The sequence below is a fragment of the Rhizophagus irregularis genome, chromosome 1, assembly GCF_026210795.1.
Source record: "Rhizophagus irregularis chromosome 1, complete sequence".
NCBI lineage: Eukaryota > Fungi > Glomeromycota > Glomeromycetes > Glomerales > Glomeraceae > Rhizophagus > Rhizophagus irregularis.
This window is the reverse complement of record NC_089429.1, coordinates 7,400,609-7,421,708: the sequence shown is the minus strand read 5'-3', so window position 1 is coordinate 7,421,708 and position 21,100 is coordinate 7,400,609. Positions and strand designations below refer to the sequence as shown.

General features: G+C 28.1%; 6 protein-coding genes across 6 annotated transcripts; 5 read left to right on the top strand and 1 right to left on the bottom strand.

The window, feature by feature from the left end:
• Positions 1–8,886: 8,886 nt before the first annotated feature.
• On the top strand, positions 8,887–9,365 carry OCT59_001481 (uncharacterized protein; the record flags this gene model as incomplete). The annotated part of the gene is made up of 2 exons (XM_066139608.1): positions 8,887–9,014; positions 9,095–9,365. The coding sequence occupies 2 exons, from the start codon at positions 8,887–8,889 to the stop codon at positions 9,363–9,365; spliced, it is 399 nt and encodes a 132-aa protein (XP_065989000.1).
• A 1,232-nt stretch (positions 9,366–10,597) lies between these two features.
• OCT59_001480 (uncharacterized protein) lies at positions 10,598–11,475 on the top strand (the record flags this gene model as incomplete). Its single annotated transcript, XM_066139607.1, has 1 exon — positions 10,598–11,475. The coding sequence occupies exon 1, from the start codon at positions 11,095–11,097 to the stop codon at positions 11,473–11,475; it is 381 nt and encodes a 126-aa protein (XP_065988999.1). The 5' UTR covers positions 10,598–11,094.
• A 139-nt stretch (positions 11,476–11,614) lies between these two features.
• Positions 11,615–11,938, top strand: OCT59_001479 (uncharacterized protein; the record flags this gene model as incomplete). The annotated part of the gene is made up of 2 exons (XM_066139606.1): positions 11,615–11,677; positions 11,759–11,938. 2 exons carry the CDS (start codon positions 11,615–11,617, stop codon positions 11,936–11,938), a joined length of 243 nt encoding a protein of 80 aa, XP_065988998.1.
• A 3,684-nt stretch (positions 11,939–15,622) lies between these two features.
• Positions 15,623–16,022, bottom strand: OCT59_001478 (uncharacterized protein; the record flags this gene model as incomplete). Its single annotated transcript, XM_066139605.1, has 2 exons — positions 15,623–15,696; positions 15,779–16,022. 2 exons carry the CDS (start codon positions 16,020–16,022, stop codon positions 15,623–15,625), a joined length of 318 nt encoding a protein of 105 aa, XP_065988997.1.
• A 732-nt stretch (positions 16,023–16,754) lies between these two features.
• On the top strand, positions 16,755–17,247 carry OCT59_001477 (uncharacterized protein; the record flags this gene model as incomplete). Its single annotated transcript, XM_025332614.2, has 2 exons — positions 16,755–16,826; positions 17,071–17,247. 2 exons carry the CDS (start codon positions 16,755–16,757, stop codon positions 17,245–17,247), a joined length of 249 nt encoding a protein of 82 aa, XP_025169653.1.
• Positions 17,248–17,865: 618 nt separating this feature from the next.
• On the top strand, positions 17,866–18,330 carry OCT59_001476 (uncharacterized protein; the record flags this gene model as incomplete). The annotated part of the gene is made up of 2 exons (XM_066139604.1): positions 17,866–17,998; positions 18,179–18,330. The coding sequence occupies 2 exons, from the start codon at positions 17,866–17,868 to the stop codon at positions 18,328–18,330; spliced, it is 285 nt and encodes a 94-aa protein (XP_065988996.1).
• Between the last annotated feature and the right edge of the window lie 2,770 nt (positions 18,331–21,100).

Genomic DNA, 21,100 nt, shown 5'->3' with positions numbered 1-21,100 from the left:
TATAACCTACCTATTGATTATCTATATTTGAATGACTCATATTATTTTGTTTAGTTAATGATGATATTTTTGGCCTAGAAATATGAATCTTGAATGCTTATTCATACTATTCATACTATAACTGGTCCATTTCGTTATTGAATATAATAAATGTTTCACCATATGAATTTCGAAGTACACGAATCCATTTAGATGAATTGCTGCTGAATTCGGTTAATTAATATATACTTCATTCTTCTTGTGATCTATATTTGGAATAATTTTTTAAAATAACGCGGTAATTCCGATTGTGATGAATTAAAGGAATTCTTTATTTTATTTAGCGATTATCAGTTATAATAATTTATTGAAATATGTAACTTAAATGATTAAATTTATTACGTTACTATTTTGATTGATAATTTCCTTTATAGTCCCTGTAATGAAAGATAATATCTATTGTACTTTAAATTCGAAACCTAAATAACCCCTCGCTGGTTTGTTTAAAGGGGTAATGTAATTATATTAATTAATTAAATTTGGTAACAACATGAAATTATAAGTAAATTTAAGATATATAAACCATGAAAAAATTTCTTTGTGGATTTCTATAAAATTGACAAAAATAAATATTAAAAATATTAAAAATCATCAAATTATTAAATCACTAAAACCAATGATTAACAAAATCATTAAAATCATTACATTTTATAAACCTCCTTCTTTAATCACTGACAAAAAACGTCCTCAAGAAGGCAACATGAAACGACATACACTAAATTCGTGGATAATTGGGGCACGGCACGCGACATATAGCGTGCCGTGTCATATTTAAAATATTATCCCCAAGAAAAAGCGGTGGGGAGAAGACGCGGGGAGACGCGCGTTATAAGTAAAGTCACGGGCCGTTCAATATGCGCGTTATAAGTAAACGGCCCGTGACTTGATTATGGAGAAATATACGGGGGTGGATTTAAGATTGGGGATAATCTTAAATTTTTTTGGTCCATCACTTCAATTTAAATAGTTGTATCTAATCATGTAAATTTAAATATTTGTCTTAAAATATATCTAATCATGTAAATTTAAATATTTGTCTTAAAATATATCTAATCATGTAAATTCAAATTTTTGTCTTAAAATAAATCTAGAATTCTTTAAAAATAGTGTTATTATTGATTACTGTTTCTAAAATTCTTTAAAAATTATCAATAAAGTTTGATTCAGCTTTAATAATGATTGGTTTTTTAATTGAAAACATGTATTTATAATTTAATAAGTTTTGTAATATTATATACATTAATCGTAATATAATCTGTTTTATTGAAAATATCATTTCAAGTAACATGAAGCTTATCTAATTTATTAGGATTATTCCTAGTTCGGACACAATAAATTGACTAATTTAGAATATGACATGTTACAATCGTTACATTGGCATTTGTACGAAATAAATTTTTAATTCCACGAATCTTTCACAGTCAGATGGGACGATACCACTGATCAACATTTTCACAAAAAACGATTTGTCAGTAATTTCAATAATCATTATCCTTATTTAAATTTCATTACGGAATTTAAAATCTTAGGAAAAAATTTGATTTCCGATACTCCGATAAAACTTTGATTAATGAAAGAGTTTAATTTAAATTAATCAATATAACCAGTTTTCGCGTTGAAAATTGAAATTAATATTGTTCATAATATGCAGTGTTACCTCATTAATAATTATCGTTCAAATTTGTACTTCGTTACTTCTCGGTCATTAACATTCCTATTCTGAAAAATAAAGTTTTCTTATCTGATAAAACCTCCTAAAGTGTATTTTCATAGTATCCAATTTTATTTGTAAAATATTTCATGGAAATTATTACCTTAAATTAGATATCACAACTAATGATATGTAAATAATGAATCAATTTAACGGTATTTACCTGTATTCTATATTAATATTGTAATATGGTTCGCTTAATGATAAGAATGGTAAAATGATAATGCGGTTACATAAATAATAATTATAAATGATTAATACTGGGATTTTTCATAAAAAATTTGCCTTGAAAAAAATATTGAAATTTTACGAAAATTTGAAAATTTGAAAAAATAAAATCAAAGGTTATTTGATCGCAGAGACAGGCAATCCATATCCTCCTGTGTGACTGCGTGCTTAGATATTGACTTCAAGATAACCGGTTCTTGTAGTAACTGACGGCAATTGTATAGGCTTGATAACGGTCTTGGTGATTCTGCAAGGATCTCCTTGCCGCGGCGCAGTTCGTTCTTTCTTTTTCGACATGTTCCAACAGGTTTACCAGTTCCTCAATATCTCGTTCGATACCGATCCTCTCATATTCGATGCTGTTCTCTTCAATCAATCCTCTGAGGAATTGGTTGACTAATATTAATAAGTTTATATTAATAACATGCTGGACATTGTTCATTAAATTATATAACCCGATGTAGGCTTCCCTAACATTTAAGAAAACATGCATTTATTGTTTCTGAGGCGTACAATAACAGGGGATTCCAACAATATTTTATGTATAAACTACACGGCTTTAAGATCTTAATTAGGCTAATTTGATCATATATCGCACAAATGTTTTAAAATAATTTTAAAAAAGGGTGACTTTCTGCATCACATAATGCCAGCTGAGGCATAGTTCGTCATATTCAACATGTATAGCTTCTATTACTGGTTTTTTTTTTTAAAAAAAAAAAAGAATGGCACATTTCAATTAAGAAAATTTGTCCAGAATTTTTAATCTGAAGTTTTTGTTCATAAATTTTAATTATCTTTAAGCATTTATAAAAGATTTTTTTTTTCAAAAACATTATTTTTATTTCTCACGATGATCTCTCTATATTTTGATTCGACAATTACGCGTTTTATGATTAGACATAAATCTTTCTAGAGAAAAATTGTTAATACGAAAATTCATACAATAACTAGGCTAAAATTCCCTTTTCTACATTGAATTCAAACTTTCATTATCTGCAAAAAAAAAAATTCAATTTACAAAAATTTTATTGAAAATTTTCGCGAATATTATAACCGCAGATCAACAATTTTTTTTTTTTATAGAAATTCACACAAACATTCATTATTGTCTCGAAATGAAATTCTTATTATTCAAATTATTTTACTCATGACTTGCTATTGATAGGATGGTTCTTTTAATTAAACGTTCCTTCCATTTATATTAAAAAATAAAACTTTTCCTTTCTTCAATTTCGTTCATATTTGGGTAGAATTATGAAGATTTTGGCCTACACTCTAATTGAATGACATAAAAGATGATTTATCAAAAATATTATTATATAAAATTCATTAAAAAAACTCTGCTAGAACTTTATGAAAGGTCGTAAGATTGAATGGAGTTTGATATAGCTCTCGCTTTTAATTGCATGTTATGATGAAATTAATAATTTCAACTAGGAATAATCTTCGATCTTTAGGTGGTTTATGTGTTAGAAGAATTGAGATTGTTTTGTTTGCTTTTTTTAAAAAAATTTCCAAGAACTTGGTGATAAAATTTAATAAAGTTATCTATTAACGGAAATACAAAATTTATTTTTTTAATTTTTGCATTTTCATTCTATTCATTCATTTGTGACTTAAAATTTGTATAATAAAAACTGTAAAAAAAAAAATTTGATTAGAGGCAAAAAATGGTTATCATTTCAATATTATGCAGCCGAAAAAAACCTTGAAAATTCTTTCGTTCCGTGAATTGTGATACAAGTGTGCAATCATTTTTTTTGTTATCAACTTACTGTAAATAATATATTGAAAAAATATTTTATTTGATTTATTGTGAAACGTTTTTTCCCGCGATTTATTCCTTTTTGGACGAATTATTTTAAATTTCATATGTTGATTGTTGTAATTTTTTTTTTATAATGTGACAATATATCTAATTTTAAAGATCAGAAAATTCAGGGAACTAAAAATAAATTAAAAAAAATTTTATTGTAATAAACCTTTATAATTCCGCCCAAGATCATAAATTATGTAGACCAAAAAAATTCAAATTCTTGAGGATATAACAAGGAGATTCCATAAATTTGTACTAGGCGTCTATAAACAATTACGCAAATATGCAAGGGAGGTTCAGTTGATATCATATGCAATTCATTACGATAATAAAATTCCGTAAAAGAAAAAGAACAAAAAATAAATATATATTTTTTAAAAATCAATTAAATTGATGCAAACGTATGTGAAACATTACAGGAAAATGCATCGCATAATTTTACAAATTATTTCACACACACACAAAAAAAAAAAAATTGCATGGATGATGGGAATTCTTGAAAAATCTTTTTTTTTTTACTAGTTCCGAATGATAATTTATTAATATACATTCAATGAATGCATATTGGCGATTGGCGTTATTTCAAAAAAAAATTCGAATGAATTTTTTATTTTTATTATTTATTATTTATTTATTTTTTTAATTTTGGCCCAAAGTAAAGTAATTTCTTATCAAATGAATGAATGACCAATAAAAATAGATAAATTATTACTTTTTTAAAATATCGTGTAATTTCTCTTGTAATTGATGCATTGAAATATCATTCCGATCATGGTATCGGCATACAAATAACAATAGATCTACATGCATAGATACATTTAAAAAAAGCATGATATCAGATAAAATATCGTTTTCGCACATCTGATAATCACGTTCATGTATATAACTTTTCAGTTTTAGTTAAATAAATCAAATATTGATTATCTTACGAAAATCTGAAAAAAATAAACTTTATTTCAATACAATTAATACAATAAAAGTAATATGATTCCAAATATAGAAGAACATGAATCCATGAAGCAATGAGATAGAATTAGTCAATTGATTATCCAAATATATTTATTTTGATCATAGAACATGTAAATAAAAACAATTCAGTGAGAATTTTCTTTCGAAATCATTCGGCGCGAACTTCCGATAAGTCATTAAATTAATTGCAACGTTTTAATAATTTTGTTTTTAATTATTTAGGACCAGTAACATTTATTCCATGTAATCCAACTTTATTTATCAGAAACATTAAAAGGTATAAATAGAGTTCTTAAAAAAAAACGATTGTTCGCTAAAAAAGTGTTGCTAATAAAAATTTAAAAACTCCATAATATCTAACATCAAATCCGAACTCCAATTAATTGGAGAAACTAACCCTTCCCATGAAGTCCAAACTGGGGATATATCAAGAGTCAAGAAAAGAAATACATATATTCTCCCCATTATCTTGGGAGATTAATCAAGACAACAACAAGGTATTATTGACAAAAGTTAAGAATATATTACATGTATTAACAATTTACAATTTTAATAATTAGTGGAATGACATTTCTTCCCGAGTTTGGAATCACCTTGGTAGGGTCAGAAAGAGGGACATATATACGGAAGTGATTGTGAGAGAAACAAGATAACAACACAATGTTTGTTATTAAAAGGAAGATTCGTCTGTTTACTCCCTTACGGCATTCAAAGAAGAAGTAATTGACGAATCATCTGGACACATGGTCCATATATATATATGCCCTCTTATTATCACCCCTATAAAAAATTTTTCAGAAAAATGTTTTATGTATTTTTATTTTATGATCGATTAATTGATCGATTGACATGTTACGAATAAATGCATTCCTTGCGACATCATTAATAACACGATTTTTTTTTATTATTTAATTCTTATAAAATTCTTTTTTTTTTTTTTTCGTAAAATCTTAAAATCTTCAAACATTCATTTACGCGCACTATCCGAAAATTTTTTTTTTTCGTCGAAATTATCGTATTCCCTTATCGTTATTTTCGTTATTTTAAATATTTATGTAATTTTATTCGATTACTTTATTAAATACAAAAATGGTTTAGCTTCTTTAATACATATTATTGCGTAATCACATATTTACAATGAGAATTTAATCAATGGAAAAAAACGTGAATTTACAAAATCAAGGGGTATAAATAATGTGATTTTTTGCTATCTTTTCTCCAAAAAAAAAAAAAAAAAAATTTCAAAAACCAAATAAAGTATCTTCCAATATCTTCTTCTATAAAATAAACATTTTACTTCTCGGAATCCCTATAAAAAATTTTTGTGAAAATTGATCATGTCAGATTTTTTTTGGAATGAAAACGTAATGCGGGAGAAAATACCAATTGGTAAATGTTCTTAAATTTCATTATTTATTATTAATCTTTTTTTTTTTTGCAACATTAATTTTATTAATATATAAATTAAATAGGGCCACGAACTTCCAAAGAACAAAGTGAAAACAGCATTACTGTTTCGCTTTCTTATTTTGTGAAAATAAAAAATTTCAAAATGTCATTTTTTATTTTCACAAAGTAAGAAAGCGAAAAAAATTTATGAGTGCTTTTAAAAACAAATAAGCTTTGTCTTTAGGGGAGGGAGGAGGGGGGGATGAGTAGGATAAACATAATATTTAGTTATAGTAATCTTTAGTTATATTTTATTATTTATTTATATGGTATTAAAGAAATGGTAAATAAGAAATAAAAAAATAGAGTATATTAAGTATTGAAAGTAATACATGCAAAAAAAAATGTTATTCAAGGAAGATGTTCTAAGCTATCTTTACTCTTCTCAGCGAGTAAAGATCTTTCTATACGTTTATAGAACCTCAAGACCATGCAGACTGTCGCCATCTTTGCCGAAGAATTAAGGGGGATGTGTAGTAGGGATAGTCATAATATTTAGTCATAGTAATATTTAGTTATTTTATTATTTATTTATATGGTATTAAAGAAACGGTAAATAAACAATAAAAAATAATAAACAATAAAAAAAAATAGAGTATATTAAGTATTTTAAATGAGTTCATTTACTGCAAGGGTTAAGATAAATCAAATTTTCGTGTTCGATAAAAAAAAAAGCCTATTGACGTGGTGTAAAAGTAGTAGATATGAAAGTAATATATGCAAAAAAAAGTCGTATTGATTGACGTGTGTAGAAGTAGTAGATTTGAAAGTAATATATGCAAGTATTATGGTTATAATGATAAAAAAAAAAATGTTATTCAAGGAAGATGTTCTAAGCCATCATTACACTCAACAATTTTAATATTTCTCGCCGTTGTCGGAACGGTAACCGCATCATAACGATTAGAGGAAATTTGTATCGCAGCTTGAGAAGCATAACGGGAATTCGGTTTTGGAAGGGCGTTTCTTTGGCCTTTCCCTCCCTTCCCTTGGGCCTTATCTTGTTTTTCTCTGATACAGAATTAGAAAATTTCAATCACAATTCTCCAATGATCTTTAATTCGTGATTTAATTAATTAGTCCTTGCAGCCTCTCAGTTAAATATCGGTACTACTAGTAAGGTACCCTCTATAATCAATTATATTATAGGTCTTTCATTATCTATCACAATGGTATGTGTTTTCGTTTAGCCAATCGTATTCTTCCAAAATGAGAATTTAAAAGAAAGATTTGAACTTTCTACTATTTCTTCATTATAGTAGAAAGATTCGAACTTTCTACTATTTCTTCATTATAGTACTTCTTAACAATATTTACATGTTCTGTTGTAATAGTTGGTTCCGGAAGGATGATATTTAATTGTCTTCTAATAATCTTCTTTAATAAAAAGTTGCACCATGTCTATAATCCAATATGGCGTGATTTGAGTAAAATAATTCATGTATTTCTCATCTTCATTTTTGGCTTTGTTTTTGTTAATATAATCTTTGAAATTCGCGAAAATGTCTTCTTGTTTTATATGCGCGGAGCCTGGTCTATAATGCTTCTTCTTAATCGTTATTCTCTCCTACGATATTCTCTTCTATGAAATTCGAATGTTCAAATGTTGGTTTTCTCGGTAATTTATATGAAGGCAATATGATATTATTTTTTGATTAAAAGGTTTTCTGATTCAATCGGTAAAAAATTGGCTATTACTTTATATAATTGTATCCACCCTAATCCAGTAACTTCGCACCATTATCCTCATAGCACTAAAAGACTAAAGTGAACTATTTTCTTGTGAATGTATATTTCCTTCGTTGTTGTTCAATCCTCAATAGTTGTTAATAAATATATTGCTTTTAAAAACTATTATATACATTTGAAATTATACCATAGTAAGTTCATAATTTCGTTTTTCTAGTTGTGTTGTTAATAAAACGAACGTAAATTTGATCAATAAATAATATACTTCATATAAAATATTACGTTAGTTCGCTAATTAAGTCATTGTTAAAAGTAACTCTACACTAATAGTTATCTTGTTGGTCGTGGAAATGTTCAATTGAATACTGGGAGGGCTTACAGCAAAGTAAGGGTATGTAAAAAAACGGAACTGAAATAAGAAAAATTCATTAATTCTTCTATTATTAAAAAAAATCCCATTTACACACCACCCCATATGACCATATCAATGATGTGATCTTGATAAACTCCTTAAATCATAGAAGCATCGCCACATAAAAACGAGGCTGTACGCGGGAACATATTTAAAATTAGAAATTCCGTATAAATTCCGTCTAAAAATTTTATGGGGCAAACCTTATTATTTATGTACTCGTATGATTGTATTACAGAGCGAAACCTTAACAGGTAATATTAACTATTAACTCGCTGAAAATGGTTCAATTTGCGTATGATAGAGAGGGTAAAATCGTAATTTTTTTTTTTAAAAAAAAATATTTATAAATCTATTCTTCAAGTCGATAGTAGATAATTAAATTTTAATCTTTTCAAATATTGACTTACATCCTTGTGAAAAATTTTTTGGAAAAAGCTCTGATAAATGATCATTTTTCGACTTTGATTTCTTCTAAGACGTAAGATGAGTGAAAAGGAAAATCTTAAGGACAAACGTCAAATTTTCAGACAAAATCAAATTTTTTCAAATATTATCAAAATCTTCAAAATGTCTTACCAAATGGGTGCAAATTTCATCAATGCTCCTTTTAATAATATTCCTCTTGATAAATGCCATCCTTACCATCTCCAATCTGAACCATTCACCTTCCAATATTTATCACAAGATGGTCAAAGGTGGATGCTCTGAAATTTATACAGCAGCATATCCATTACAATATTCTATTTAATTATCAATGAAATATTATACCTAATAGGTTTTATGAAAAAAAATTAACTTTAGAAGAACATGAATGTCAAAGAATGTTTGAATTAGAAGAAAAAAAATTAACTCAACAATACGAGTTAGAAAAGATTAAGTTGGAAATAGAAAAATTACGTGCTGAAAATGAAAAAGTTAAATTAGGTCCCTGTAAAGTGGAAATTCATATTACAAAATTTAGGACAAGGAAGAAATGTATCAATAACGGTACATCTAAAGGAGGATCAATGCATGATAAACAAAATATGGATAATAATGGATATTAAAGCGGAATTAACAAAAATCACTAATAAAGAAATGCGGCACAGTAAAACATATTATATACAGTATATATATATATTCAGGAAGGGTTGATGTTATTGTTAGTAAATAACCTATTGTGGATATTGTCATAGGATGTTGTGAAATGACTTGGGGTGAAAATTAGTAAATCGCTTGTCAACTTTTTATTCTGCGTAACGAGAATTATTATTTGTATTTGAAGAGTGATCGGGCGAGTATTAACTAATAGAGCATCGAAATCATGCGGGGTATATGGCATTCCGCCATTCATTAGGGATGTTTCCTTGTTGTAAACATATATTGGCGAGACGTAAAGAAAGATCGAGACTAAGCAAGGAGATGGGGAAGATATATGACTAGTTATCTAATAACGATATACTGACAAACTATTAAACTATTTCGATCATTTCACGGAGTTCTTAAAAATAAAATATAAAGTTTAGATAATTTTTTTTTTAAAAAAAATAACAATGTTGGGATTCTGATCAATTAAAAAGGCCTGATGCAAAGTAATGGAATTATTAGCTGAATCATCAGAATATGTTGGTGTTTTTTTACTTTACCTCCTGATTTGCTGGTTGAATCGAATCAAAATTTTAATAATTTATCATCGAAATATAATTATCAAATAAAAAAAATTACAATTTTTTTTCAATTTTCCGCAATCATGTACTTATTTGTCGCTTGTATCTGCTCATATGTTTCATAATTATTCAAATTCATAGAAATGAAAATACAACTAACTACGAACCCAACTGATCATTATGGATAATTTCAAAACTTTTGAATTTTTATCACTTTCTCTGTTTAATTATATTTTTATTCAACTTTAGTTACATTTATTCAATACATTTTTTAATATTTAATTCGTAAACTATGAATTAGACGAGAAACGTATAATTCCGGATAATTACTATTTAAAATAAATCTATTATAAAATAAAGAATCAAATTTATCAAATTTGGATTTTTTATTTTGAAAAAAGAAACCTGTTTTTCATCTATTTTACAATAAACGGTTGGCTTAGCGGAATTTGATGCTTTGAATGAGACCTCCGTTAGTCAAAATTCGCTCCCGTGACATTTGTGTCATTTAATCCCACGTTTTTAACTTCTGAATTTCGGTAGTGTAATCTCTAAAAATATTGCCATATTTCTTTTGCCCCTCTATTTATTTTTTTTTTCCTTTGTATTAAAAAATAAGGTAGTTGAACAATTCTCAACAAATCATAGCGATACAAAACTCTAACTTTGGATAATAATACCTTTTGCCCTTACGAGAAATTGTAATGAGATTATCGGTTTAATTGAAATATTTTTACGCCACTCGGCAGATATCAACACACCAAATGTGGAGTGCCGAGTAGCACATGCTCATCTGGTAACCTTTCGAGCGCGGAGATTGCGGCGATCTTGTAATTAAGAAGAGTACCCTCTTATATTCATCAGAATTAGACCGTCGATGGTTTCATAAGGACAAAGCCATATCTAATTCTGATATGCGCAACAGCAACTTAGAATCATACAACTAAAGTGTATCCATAAGCTGTGTTTGTGATTTAGAACATTCATTTCGATCAAATCTATGTTGTAACTAAAGCCGTGAGAAATTCCATTTTCCCTTCCATTTTCCCTAACAGATATTTGAAGTATTATTTCCTAAATTAATACAATCTAATGAGGGGTTTGCATCAATAATATCATCAGGAATAATATGATCGTTAAAAAGAATGATTCTTTCTATTACGGTCCCGGCGAAGATTATCCTAAAAAAGAGGTAGCCAAGAGAGCAGCGATACGAGAAATGGCGAGAAGACCCAATCTTGTATCATCAAATTTCATTTGGGAGATACCAATTAAAGATTTCTTGACTGCGTCAGATGAAGTACAACGAAGTTGTCTTATGTTTAAGCCAAATCAAGTTATTTTTAAATCGGTACAAGGAAGATTTCGCGTTATTTTAAGCAAAATTCTTGGAGTCAACCCTACTAATTCTCAAATTTCGGCTGCTTCATGGCTTGTTGGTGCTTGGTTCGGTGGTGGAATTGTAAAATCACCCATTATTTATGTTAATGAAAATGAAAATGAGATTTAAGAGCTATAGAGCAATACAGTGAAATGTTAAATTGGAGATATATGAAAGAATTACATAAAGCTAAATTAGATGATTCAGAATGGAAAATTTCATTTATGAGCGATAATGATATTGAAAACGGTTCTATGTCCTTCTTCAAATGTTGGATATTTTGGACACTAAAAAAGTGCCATCAGTTATTATGACTGATGAACTTGATCAGGTTTGATTAATTTTGGTTTTATGTAATAATTAATTCGTTCAAGAGAAAAAATTGTGAATTAACTTTTTTTAATTCAAATAGGTTCGCTTGCCTCTACTCGCTGGAATTTTAGACATTAGTAGCCATTTACTAGAAGAGAACAGAAATACAGATATGTTTACCGGTCCCTTCACGAGCGATGTGAACAAATCTGTAATCTGGCAAATTTATCAGGGTTTATTCTACAAACATAGTTGCAAACATGAAAGAGTGTTCAGATAATATAACGACCCCATCTTGTTGTACGATTATCAGTGCCAATAAGTTAGAAAAACTTCCTTTAGTTCTCACGTAAGAAAGTATTCAAAAATCCAAATTTAATCGCGATATGGTATGGCGATTTAAAGTAGAAAAAGTTGGCCTTGGGTCATATTATGGGTTCAAGGTTGATAAAAACGAGCGCATTTTACTAGCAGATTTGACAGTGAGTCATAATGTGAGTCTTATTTTATCTATCTTTTTATTTATTTTTTTTAAAAAAAACAAATGCTTTATTTTTGATTTATTATTAATTAATTATGTATATCCTCTCTTATTAGTCCACGAATTTATCATTGGTTATTACAAAACGGATTAAAGGTCCTTATTGCAGCATGTGATACTTTTAGATCAGGTGCCGTAGAACAATTAAGAGTACATGTTAGGAATTTGAATGCTTTAGGTCAAAATTCAAATGTTGAATTATATGAACGTGGATATAGAAAAGATGCTGCTAGGATAGCAAAGGATGCTATTAATTACGGTATGTATAAAATTGACTACGGTGGAGACTTGTTGTTGACATATTTTTACATTTTTAGCCAAAATAAACAAATTTGATGTTGTATTGATCGATACGGCGGGACAACGAACCATTAATGCGAGCGTTAGCTAAGGTATGATACTGATCGTATTATATATATATTTTACGCGATCTTTTAACTAACTTTAATTTACACTATTAGTTGCTTCGGCGAATAATCCCGACAAGATTATATTCGTCGGTGAAGCATTGCCGTTGATCAACTCACGAAATTTAATCAAGCTTTGAAAGATTTTTCAGGGTTACAAGATCCAAGACATATAGATGGAATGATTTTGACGAAATTTGATACAGTTGATGATAAGGTTTGGCGAAAATGATATTAAAGACTAACATATGGTAATCAAACACTAATCTAAAATTTTTTATTTGGAACAGGTTGGGGCAGCCTTATCAATGACTTATACAACCGGACAACGATTTTATTCGTTGGAACCGGTCAAACGTATACAGACTCAAAGAACATGAGAGCCGGACATATCATTCACTCTCTTCTTAAAGAATGAAATTTGAGGATCACAAATCAGTGATTTAATGATGAACGTGGTGAACACTTTGGACATTTAATATTTAATCAAAAATCAAATTATTATTAAGAAATTTTTTTAATTTAATTTTTATTTATTTTATTTATTTAAAAATTTGGGGAACTGGGAAAATCAATAATTATTTATTTTATTTTATTTACGTTTTTATTAATTGATCTTTATTAATTTAACATCATTTCTGATTAAAATCAATGGTCTAATGATAGAGAATACATGTCAGAGAGAATACGCGTGATAGAGAGAACACTTGTGATAGAAGAATATGTATAGTAAAAATAAAAATAAAAAATCAGAATCAATCAGATCAAATTTAATTATTCAAGTTATAAGTAATTGAGGTTTTGAAACGTGTATTTTTTTTTTAGTTTAGTTGTCTTTCCGTCGTCATAAAGATAGCACTTTGAATCTTCAATAATCTATTATTAAATGGAGTTCCTCCAGCTAATTCAGAATTTCATATACTAGTAACTTAAATTAAATTAAGCATTGCTATTTGAATATTTATATACAACCTGAATTTGTAACAATAATGAATAAAATATATATTTATTAAATAATTTATTACAAATATAATTTAGTGGATTCTATATTAAAAAATAATAATAAAACATGAAATAAATAAAAAATAAACAAACTAGTTCGTAATAGAATTGGTAATTTGACCCTGTATGAACCCTCCTGTATGAAACACAATATATGCGGATCAATATGCTAGTTAAGTCAATCTTCCTCTTTTCGTGAGACGCGCTAATTGGTAATACCCCTGCCAAGCTTCTATACCCCCAGAAAGGGTCAGAGTATAAAATGATCTGCTTACAGTAGAACTGTAATTTCTGGTAACGATCTCCTGTCCCGCGCAGTTGACACAACGTACATCTTTTTAAATTTCCGCCCCGTAATTTCTGGAAGCGGATTAGGAGGCCTCCCCCCGCAATTTCCGGAAGCGGATTAGGAGGCCTCCCCCCCCGCAATTTCTGGAAGCGGATTAGGGGCCCCCGTAATTTCTGGAAGCGGATTAGGCCCAGCGTATATCATTTTAAATTTCCGCGCATATGATTGAAAGTAGATAGGCATAATGACTCTTTCCGATAATGGTTACCGTAATTTCTGACAACGGATTAGGTAATATCTTTTTACTTTTACAGTGCTTGTCGTTTTTTTTTTTTTTTGGTTTTTTTTTCATTTCACCTTTATAAAACCACTTTACAAAAGTTTCCTAATCTGGCGCCAAGTATTAGATATTTCTTTTAAAATATATATTCACGTAATAATTATTGATTTGGCGAAGGTGCGGTTGTTAAGGGTTTGAGATAATGAGGTTTTGAGGTTCTTGAAGTATTGTAATGTGAGGTTCAGAGGTTTGTGAGTTTTTTTATGAGGTTCGTGAAGTTTTGTAAGGTGAAGCTCGGAGGTTTGTGTCTTTGTGAGGGTGAAAGAAAAAATCAAAATTTTTTTTGGGGTTAAAAAGAAAGCAATGAAAACGAAAAAAAATAAACTCCTGGATCACGATTTTATAGGATTTTATAATTGCACGACACGTCAACACGTCTACGTGCTAATTGCACTTCTAAAAATAGTAAAATAATTAAAAAACGCGTCCACCTTTTGGAAATGATCAACAAAGCACTATTTTTGCCGCAAACGTTCTTATACGATCACGTGCTATTTTCTTATACGATCAAATATCACAATATGCACCCCTTTTTATATATCTGTCTTTTTTGACAAAGAAACTCGCGAAGTGATATTTTACTAAAAGCGCGTTTAATCACTTTTATATTTTTTTGGTTTAATTTTTCTTTATTTATCATTTTATTCTTTATTGTATATTTATTTCATTTTATTTCAAAGATTTTTCTATGGAAAAAAATTTTTCATTATTAAGAAAAACGAACAATTATTTATTTATTCAAATAACTTTGTAATGTGGAGCCAAACATATTAGAAATTAGGTAAGTTATGTAAAAAAAAGGTGAATTTAACATATTAAGTGACTCGTGTGATTGTAAATCTGTAGGCAATGAGTCTGAAGAGTGAGTTAGCAGTTGGTGTATATAAGGATTATACAAAGGTTGATTGTTATTAGGGAAAGACTGCAAAGTATTATAGAAGAAGGAATATAAGAAAAGCTGTTAGGAGAAAAATATGTGAATCGTGAATCGTGTAAGGGTTGTGAAATATTAGTGGAAGGATATAATTCATGTTGAAAATTCGTATTAGAGTAAATAGATACAATACTAGAATTTTCATTATGAATTAAATTGCTTGCATCATGATAAGATTGAGTTTTTGTAGAATTATAAGCAATTTCTTCTTTGGTTGATTCCTAAATAAAGTATAATTTATTTATATAAATAATAAATTACTGTAAAATAAATAACTGAAATATACTTTTGTATTTCGGAGATTCTTTCTTGTTCTTTTAGTATTTCTTTTTTCCGAAGCAAATGTATTAGTTTCATTTTGAGAATTTGATTGAAGGGTTCGAAAAATCCGTGATGGTTTACGTGGTTTTCGCTACAGCTTTTGGCGGTGCTCCTTTATTAGTTTTATATTTCACAATTCTGGTGGTCTAAAATGATCTGAATTACGTTCAGAAATATTGTCTTTTGGTGAAAATACTGATCCTCCTAAATTTTTAATGAATACAACATAATCATCAGATTAAAATATAAAATTAAAATATTTTTTTTTAAAAAAAAAATTCTTTACCTTGTAAATAATAGAGTCTGATTATTTTATTATATGCTACATCAATATCTCCTTCATATATTAATCTATTTTTATTTTCAGCAGGAATTACTCTTTCTTTGTTTTTAAAATAAGTAACAAGATCTTCTTTTACTTGTCTAGAAAATAATTCCTTATCTGAATGTAGATTAGCATTTCGACGTGCTGCATGAACATGTTTACAGACATCTCGGAATGGCCCATTCCAAATATAAAACAAATGCATTCACCCGTTAAAATATTTGTTAAATAATATCCTTCTTGATGTTCCATTTTTTTAATAAAGGTTGTAAATTATTTATTATTTCCTCATTTAATTTGATAAATTTATTATCAAATGGTGATTCTAATAATTGAATATCATTAAGCTTTCGAATGTAAAAATAATCATCATGATTTGAAGACTCAACAAATTCCAGTAAAAAATAAAGCCTTCCATAATTAAGTCTTCGAAGTTTATCAGATGACATATTTAGTTCATAAATTATAAATAATTAAAAACAAAAAGACAATAATAATACTTACTTCTTCAATTGACTTCATATCAAATAATGTTGCTTATAGCTCAATATAGAAAATAGCTAATAAGGTTACTAAGGGACGTTACAATTTTTTTATTAAAATGATATACTTTACATAACGACCTCCGACAATGGCAAATTCTGTATTATCTGTATCATAATTGTTGGTACAGGCACTATAAAAGTGGGTAGTTTGTTTTGCGGGTACTTTAGTGAAATTGCAAGAATTACAGTATACACGTTTCAATAGTGTGAATAAATAATAAAAAGTATTTGATGTGACGTGCTTGAGTGTATGCAGACATTTGTTTCTTGATGAATACGTTTGGTAGCAAATTAGAAAAATTGAAAAGAGAAATTCACAAGAATCAATGAGATAATCACAGTGAGAAAATCGCAAATGAGAAATGAAAATCTGTGAGCGATATCATAAAATCATGTTTCACAAGATTTATTATGGAAACTATGCTTGTATCACTGAAGCAGCTGGTAATTCTCGTGCCTCTTGGGTATTTGCCAACATTATAAAATACTTTTGGACAATAAGATTGTTATTGTTATATTATAATTTTTATTGATTTTTTTCTTTACAATTAATCTTATGATATAAAATCTTGAGATAAAAAAAATTATTCGGATACTAAAGATAAGAAAGCTTAATAAAAACAAAAGTCATATGATATTGGTAACTGCGGTTGTTCATGTTCACTTGACTGCAGCTGAAGTTCATCTTCTGATATATATGATTGCAAGAATTCTTCTTGTTGTGGTTGCAGTTGGTGTATATCAGTAGTGGATATGATAGTAGATGAGGTTGCGATTGCTGTTGCGGCTGTTGCGGTTGTAGTTGTTGCAGCTGCTGCGGTTGTGATAATAGTTGTGATAGCGGTTGCGGTTGTGGTTGGTCATATTGTTCATATACGAGTGTAATTGTGGTTGCGTTGAGGATAGTTGTGGTTGGTAATATTCATATGTTTGTGGTCGTTTGATATTGATGCAATAAGTTGAGCCCGAATCGGTAGATTTTAACGGTAATCTTAATCTTTTTTACCATCTCCTCCCCTTATTACAGTCCGGGATATTTCCAAAATTGGATTGTGTAACGGATCACGTTCTGGAATGATTCTAGAATGATCGGCAATTACACCAACATTTTAATTGGTTAATCCCTGTCATATTAACGTGATTTGGTGAAAGAATTTCTCACGATATATTCTTTGAAACTGCAAAACGTAATTATAAAAATACGTCATAAAAGGTATGTATTTTCATAATCAGTGAATATTTTTTCATAATCAACTCTCTTTCAAAAAGGTATGAAGACCATAAAATGACTATAAAATGACATAATTTCATTTTAAATGCTTTTTTTTTGAGTTTCATTGTCATTTTTTTTTATTTTTAATTTAACTTTTTTCTTAATTTTATTGTAGTGATAATGTGCGAAAAATCATATGCTAAAGAGCTGCCTTTTTCGCAAATTTAGTAATCACATATGAGCGAAAAGGTTTGAGAAAATGTGAGACAAACCATCACAAGTATGGCAACATGTCTCCTTCTTTATCATACTTTTATCCTGAATCAATTACAGAATGTCAAAGATTTTGGGTTTATTTAAGAAAACTTAATTTTCTTAATCCAATGGAGACAAAAACAGATTTTAAAAGTCTAGGTGGAGAGAGTAAATTAAGAAAAATTTTAGTATTAATTTAGCAAAAAAGGCACGACAAGAATATATTATTGAAGTGTTTTACAAAAAAAAGTTCAGTTCTTTCATTTCTGCTTATTCCAATAACTCAACAAGAAGCAATGGTGTAGGCGGATGAATTCAACATAATACGAATAGATATTTTGCATAAAGTAGAATCTCTTTTAGAACAAATGAGTGAAAGTATTCGCAAGCAGTGCCATGGAATAGGATCTAAAAAGAAAAGTGAATTGCTAGCCATATTACAAGAGGTACGAAATTTGCAGAGTATAGATAGTGAATTAGATGATATAGATGTAGTTTAGGCGAAAAATATATTTTTCAAAATAATAAAATTATCTAAGTTTTATCATTTCGAACGATCAATGTAGCGATGTCAGTCATAGAATATTCTGATCAACATTCTTTGATCGGCATATACAAAAATGGTAAGATCACTACCAATCAAAATGCTTAAAAATGATTCCATTTATGGTAAAATCCCAGACTGTATTATTAATATCATGACAAAATAAATTATATAAAAATATAAATATATAAACAATGAACATTTATCTTTATCAATAATATAAATTATACAGTAAAGAGATACGATAATTTTTTTTTATCATCATTTGATCAATTGATCAAAACAAATGCGCTATCTAATAAATCTGTACCTATCAAAGAAAAAAAAAATTTTCTAATAACATATTTATAACTTTAAAAAGAAATATATATATTCTTGTTAGAGTAATTTGAAATTTTGAATAAAATGTATTTTAGTAATTAAATCATAATAAATCACCTTTTTTTTTTTTACCTTGAAAATTCCAAAATCCGCTGCAATAAATCGTGTTGAAATTTTCGATCGATAAAAATAATTTTCTTTTTACAAAAGTACAAAATTTTTAAGTATACAAGAAAGTCAACTGATGCATCGAATGATTTGAAATATGATAAATAACAATGCGCTTACTCATGTATTAAAATGCATTTTCCGGAATCCGGATTTCGGTAAAACAAAAATGGAATAAAAATAAAAAATTATTTTTTTTTTTCCATAAACTAAATTATTAATATACAGTATGGGGTGATTTGAAACAATGATTGATAACAAATGCGGTTAATTAATCAAACTTGTACTTTTCGGATTCCGGAGGAAAAAGAACCAGTCATTTCTTACAAGCTCGGGTGCTACTGCATTCAAAATTTACTTATAATGTGCAATCAATAAACTTATATTTATTAAATTAAAGTAGTCCCTGATCCAAAACAATAACATCCCTTCTTTTAAATTATACAATCATGTAAATTTTTTCCAAAAAGGGAACGCGTCGAGTCCAAATTTATTCAGCTACCATCAATCAACCAATCACAGTATTGCTGATTATGCACTGCGCAAAAATAATGAAAGCGTAGAGTCTTGATTTGTAAATCATTAAAAAATCCGTCTTATGATGCATTCTCCCATTTTCGAATTATAGATTCACCAAATTCGTTTGATTCATTAGCCTTAATCCTTCAATCAGAATATTGAAGTTTATGTAAGTTCTATTTGCGACAAATATTACTGCAGATAATTGTGATAAATTATTAAAAGAATTTAAAATTTATAATATTCAAAAACTTTGATTACACGTATAGTAAATATAACTTAACGTACGTACATATCAAGGACAAAGAAAATTTTTCTTTTTTTAGATTGATTTGGCCCCCTTTTCTCTCATTCGATATAGAATTCGGAATGTAAGTCCGATAATCAAAAAAAAAAAGAGAACAAAAGAACAAAAGAAAAAAAAATCTATGAATACGCCAAAAAAGTTTTTTTATTAAATAAATAGGTGGGTTTTTTTATGAAATATTTTTTTTAAAAAAAATAAAGGATCAAATATTTTATTAAAAAAAAAAAATACCACTAACAACATTAACTATTAATAACGATATATATTACCTTTTATTTATCAATTATTAAAAAACATGTTTTGGTTTTTATCTTATAAGTTGATGCAATTATTGTTAATTTCGATGAAGAAATTATGACACCGGTCTGACTTGTTTTGAAAAAGATTCCGGAACACAGCAAAATGGTGGTAGCTTTTGGATAACCAAATTTTTCAGCAGATAAATGATCGGTAATTTTTAATTTAATAAATAAAGTCGTAAAAAAAAGGCAATTTGACTTTAATATTCTTTTTAATTTAGCTGGAGGAATGTTCTCGATCCACATCGTAAGTAAATAATATACATCTTTTAGTATATATTTAAAAAGAGAAATGAAAATAAATAAGTTTCTCCATTTTTACTAATGTGTCACGAACAGTTAAGTCTACGAGAGAGATTTTATCGATAAGATAAAATAATTGGGAGAGAATTCGGAAAATGTCACGGCGATCGTAATCTTTCTGCATAAAGTGCAAAAATACCAGTAAGAAATCATTTGTTCCAACCTTTAACCGATCTAATAAAGGGCAGTGGGGTGGGTAGGTGGGCTTACAGTACGTGAACATTGCTGTACTGTATATCACTGTCCTTTTGATATATTTCTATTCGATTTTTTTTAATACATTTCGTTCTTGCATTTTTTTTCGTAAAAATCTTGGTGTTTTTTTTTCGTAAAACCCTTTTTTTTCATTATTATGTTCGGTTCTTTCTTTGATTATTTTTTTTTTCTAAATTCTTTTCGGTATGTGTATTTGTTAATCTACCTTATATATCTTGCAAACTTATTCCTTCTCTTCAGTTTTTTTTTTTGTTTAGACGAATTGTTCCACTTTTTTTTTATTGTTTTTTTTCCAATATTTTTCATTTTTTATTTTTTATTTTATACATTTTACTAGGAAATAAACTTATCGTAGTGCTTAAAAAAAATTGTTTGTTTGATATAAAAAAGCATTTTAAAATGTTTATTATTCATATACAATATACTTCTAACAGATAATGTGTGGTGTAAACTGTAAAGGCTTTTGATTGCCTGAAAGGTGTGATGGTTATTTGTCGCATATACATGATCGTAGAAAAGGCTCATTGCATTTTGATTATAAAAACAATACTGCCTTTGATTTAAAAAGAAAATTAACAAAAATAACAGAAATT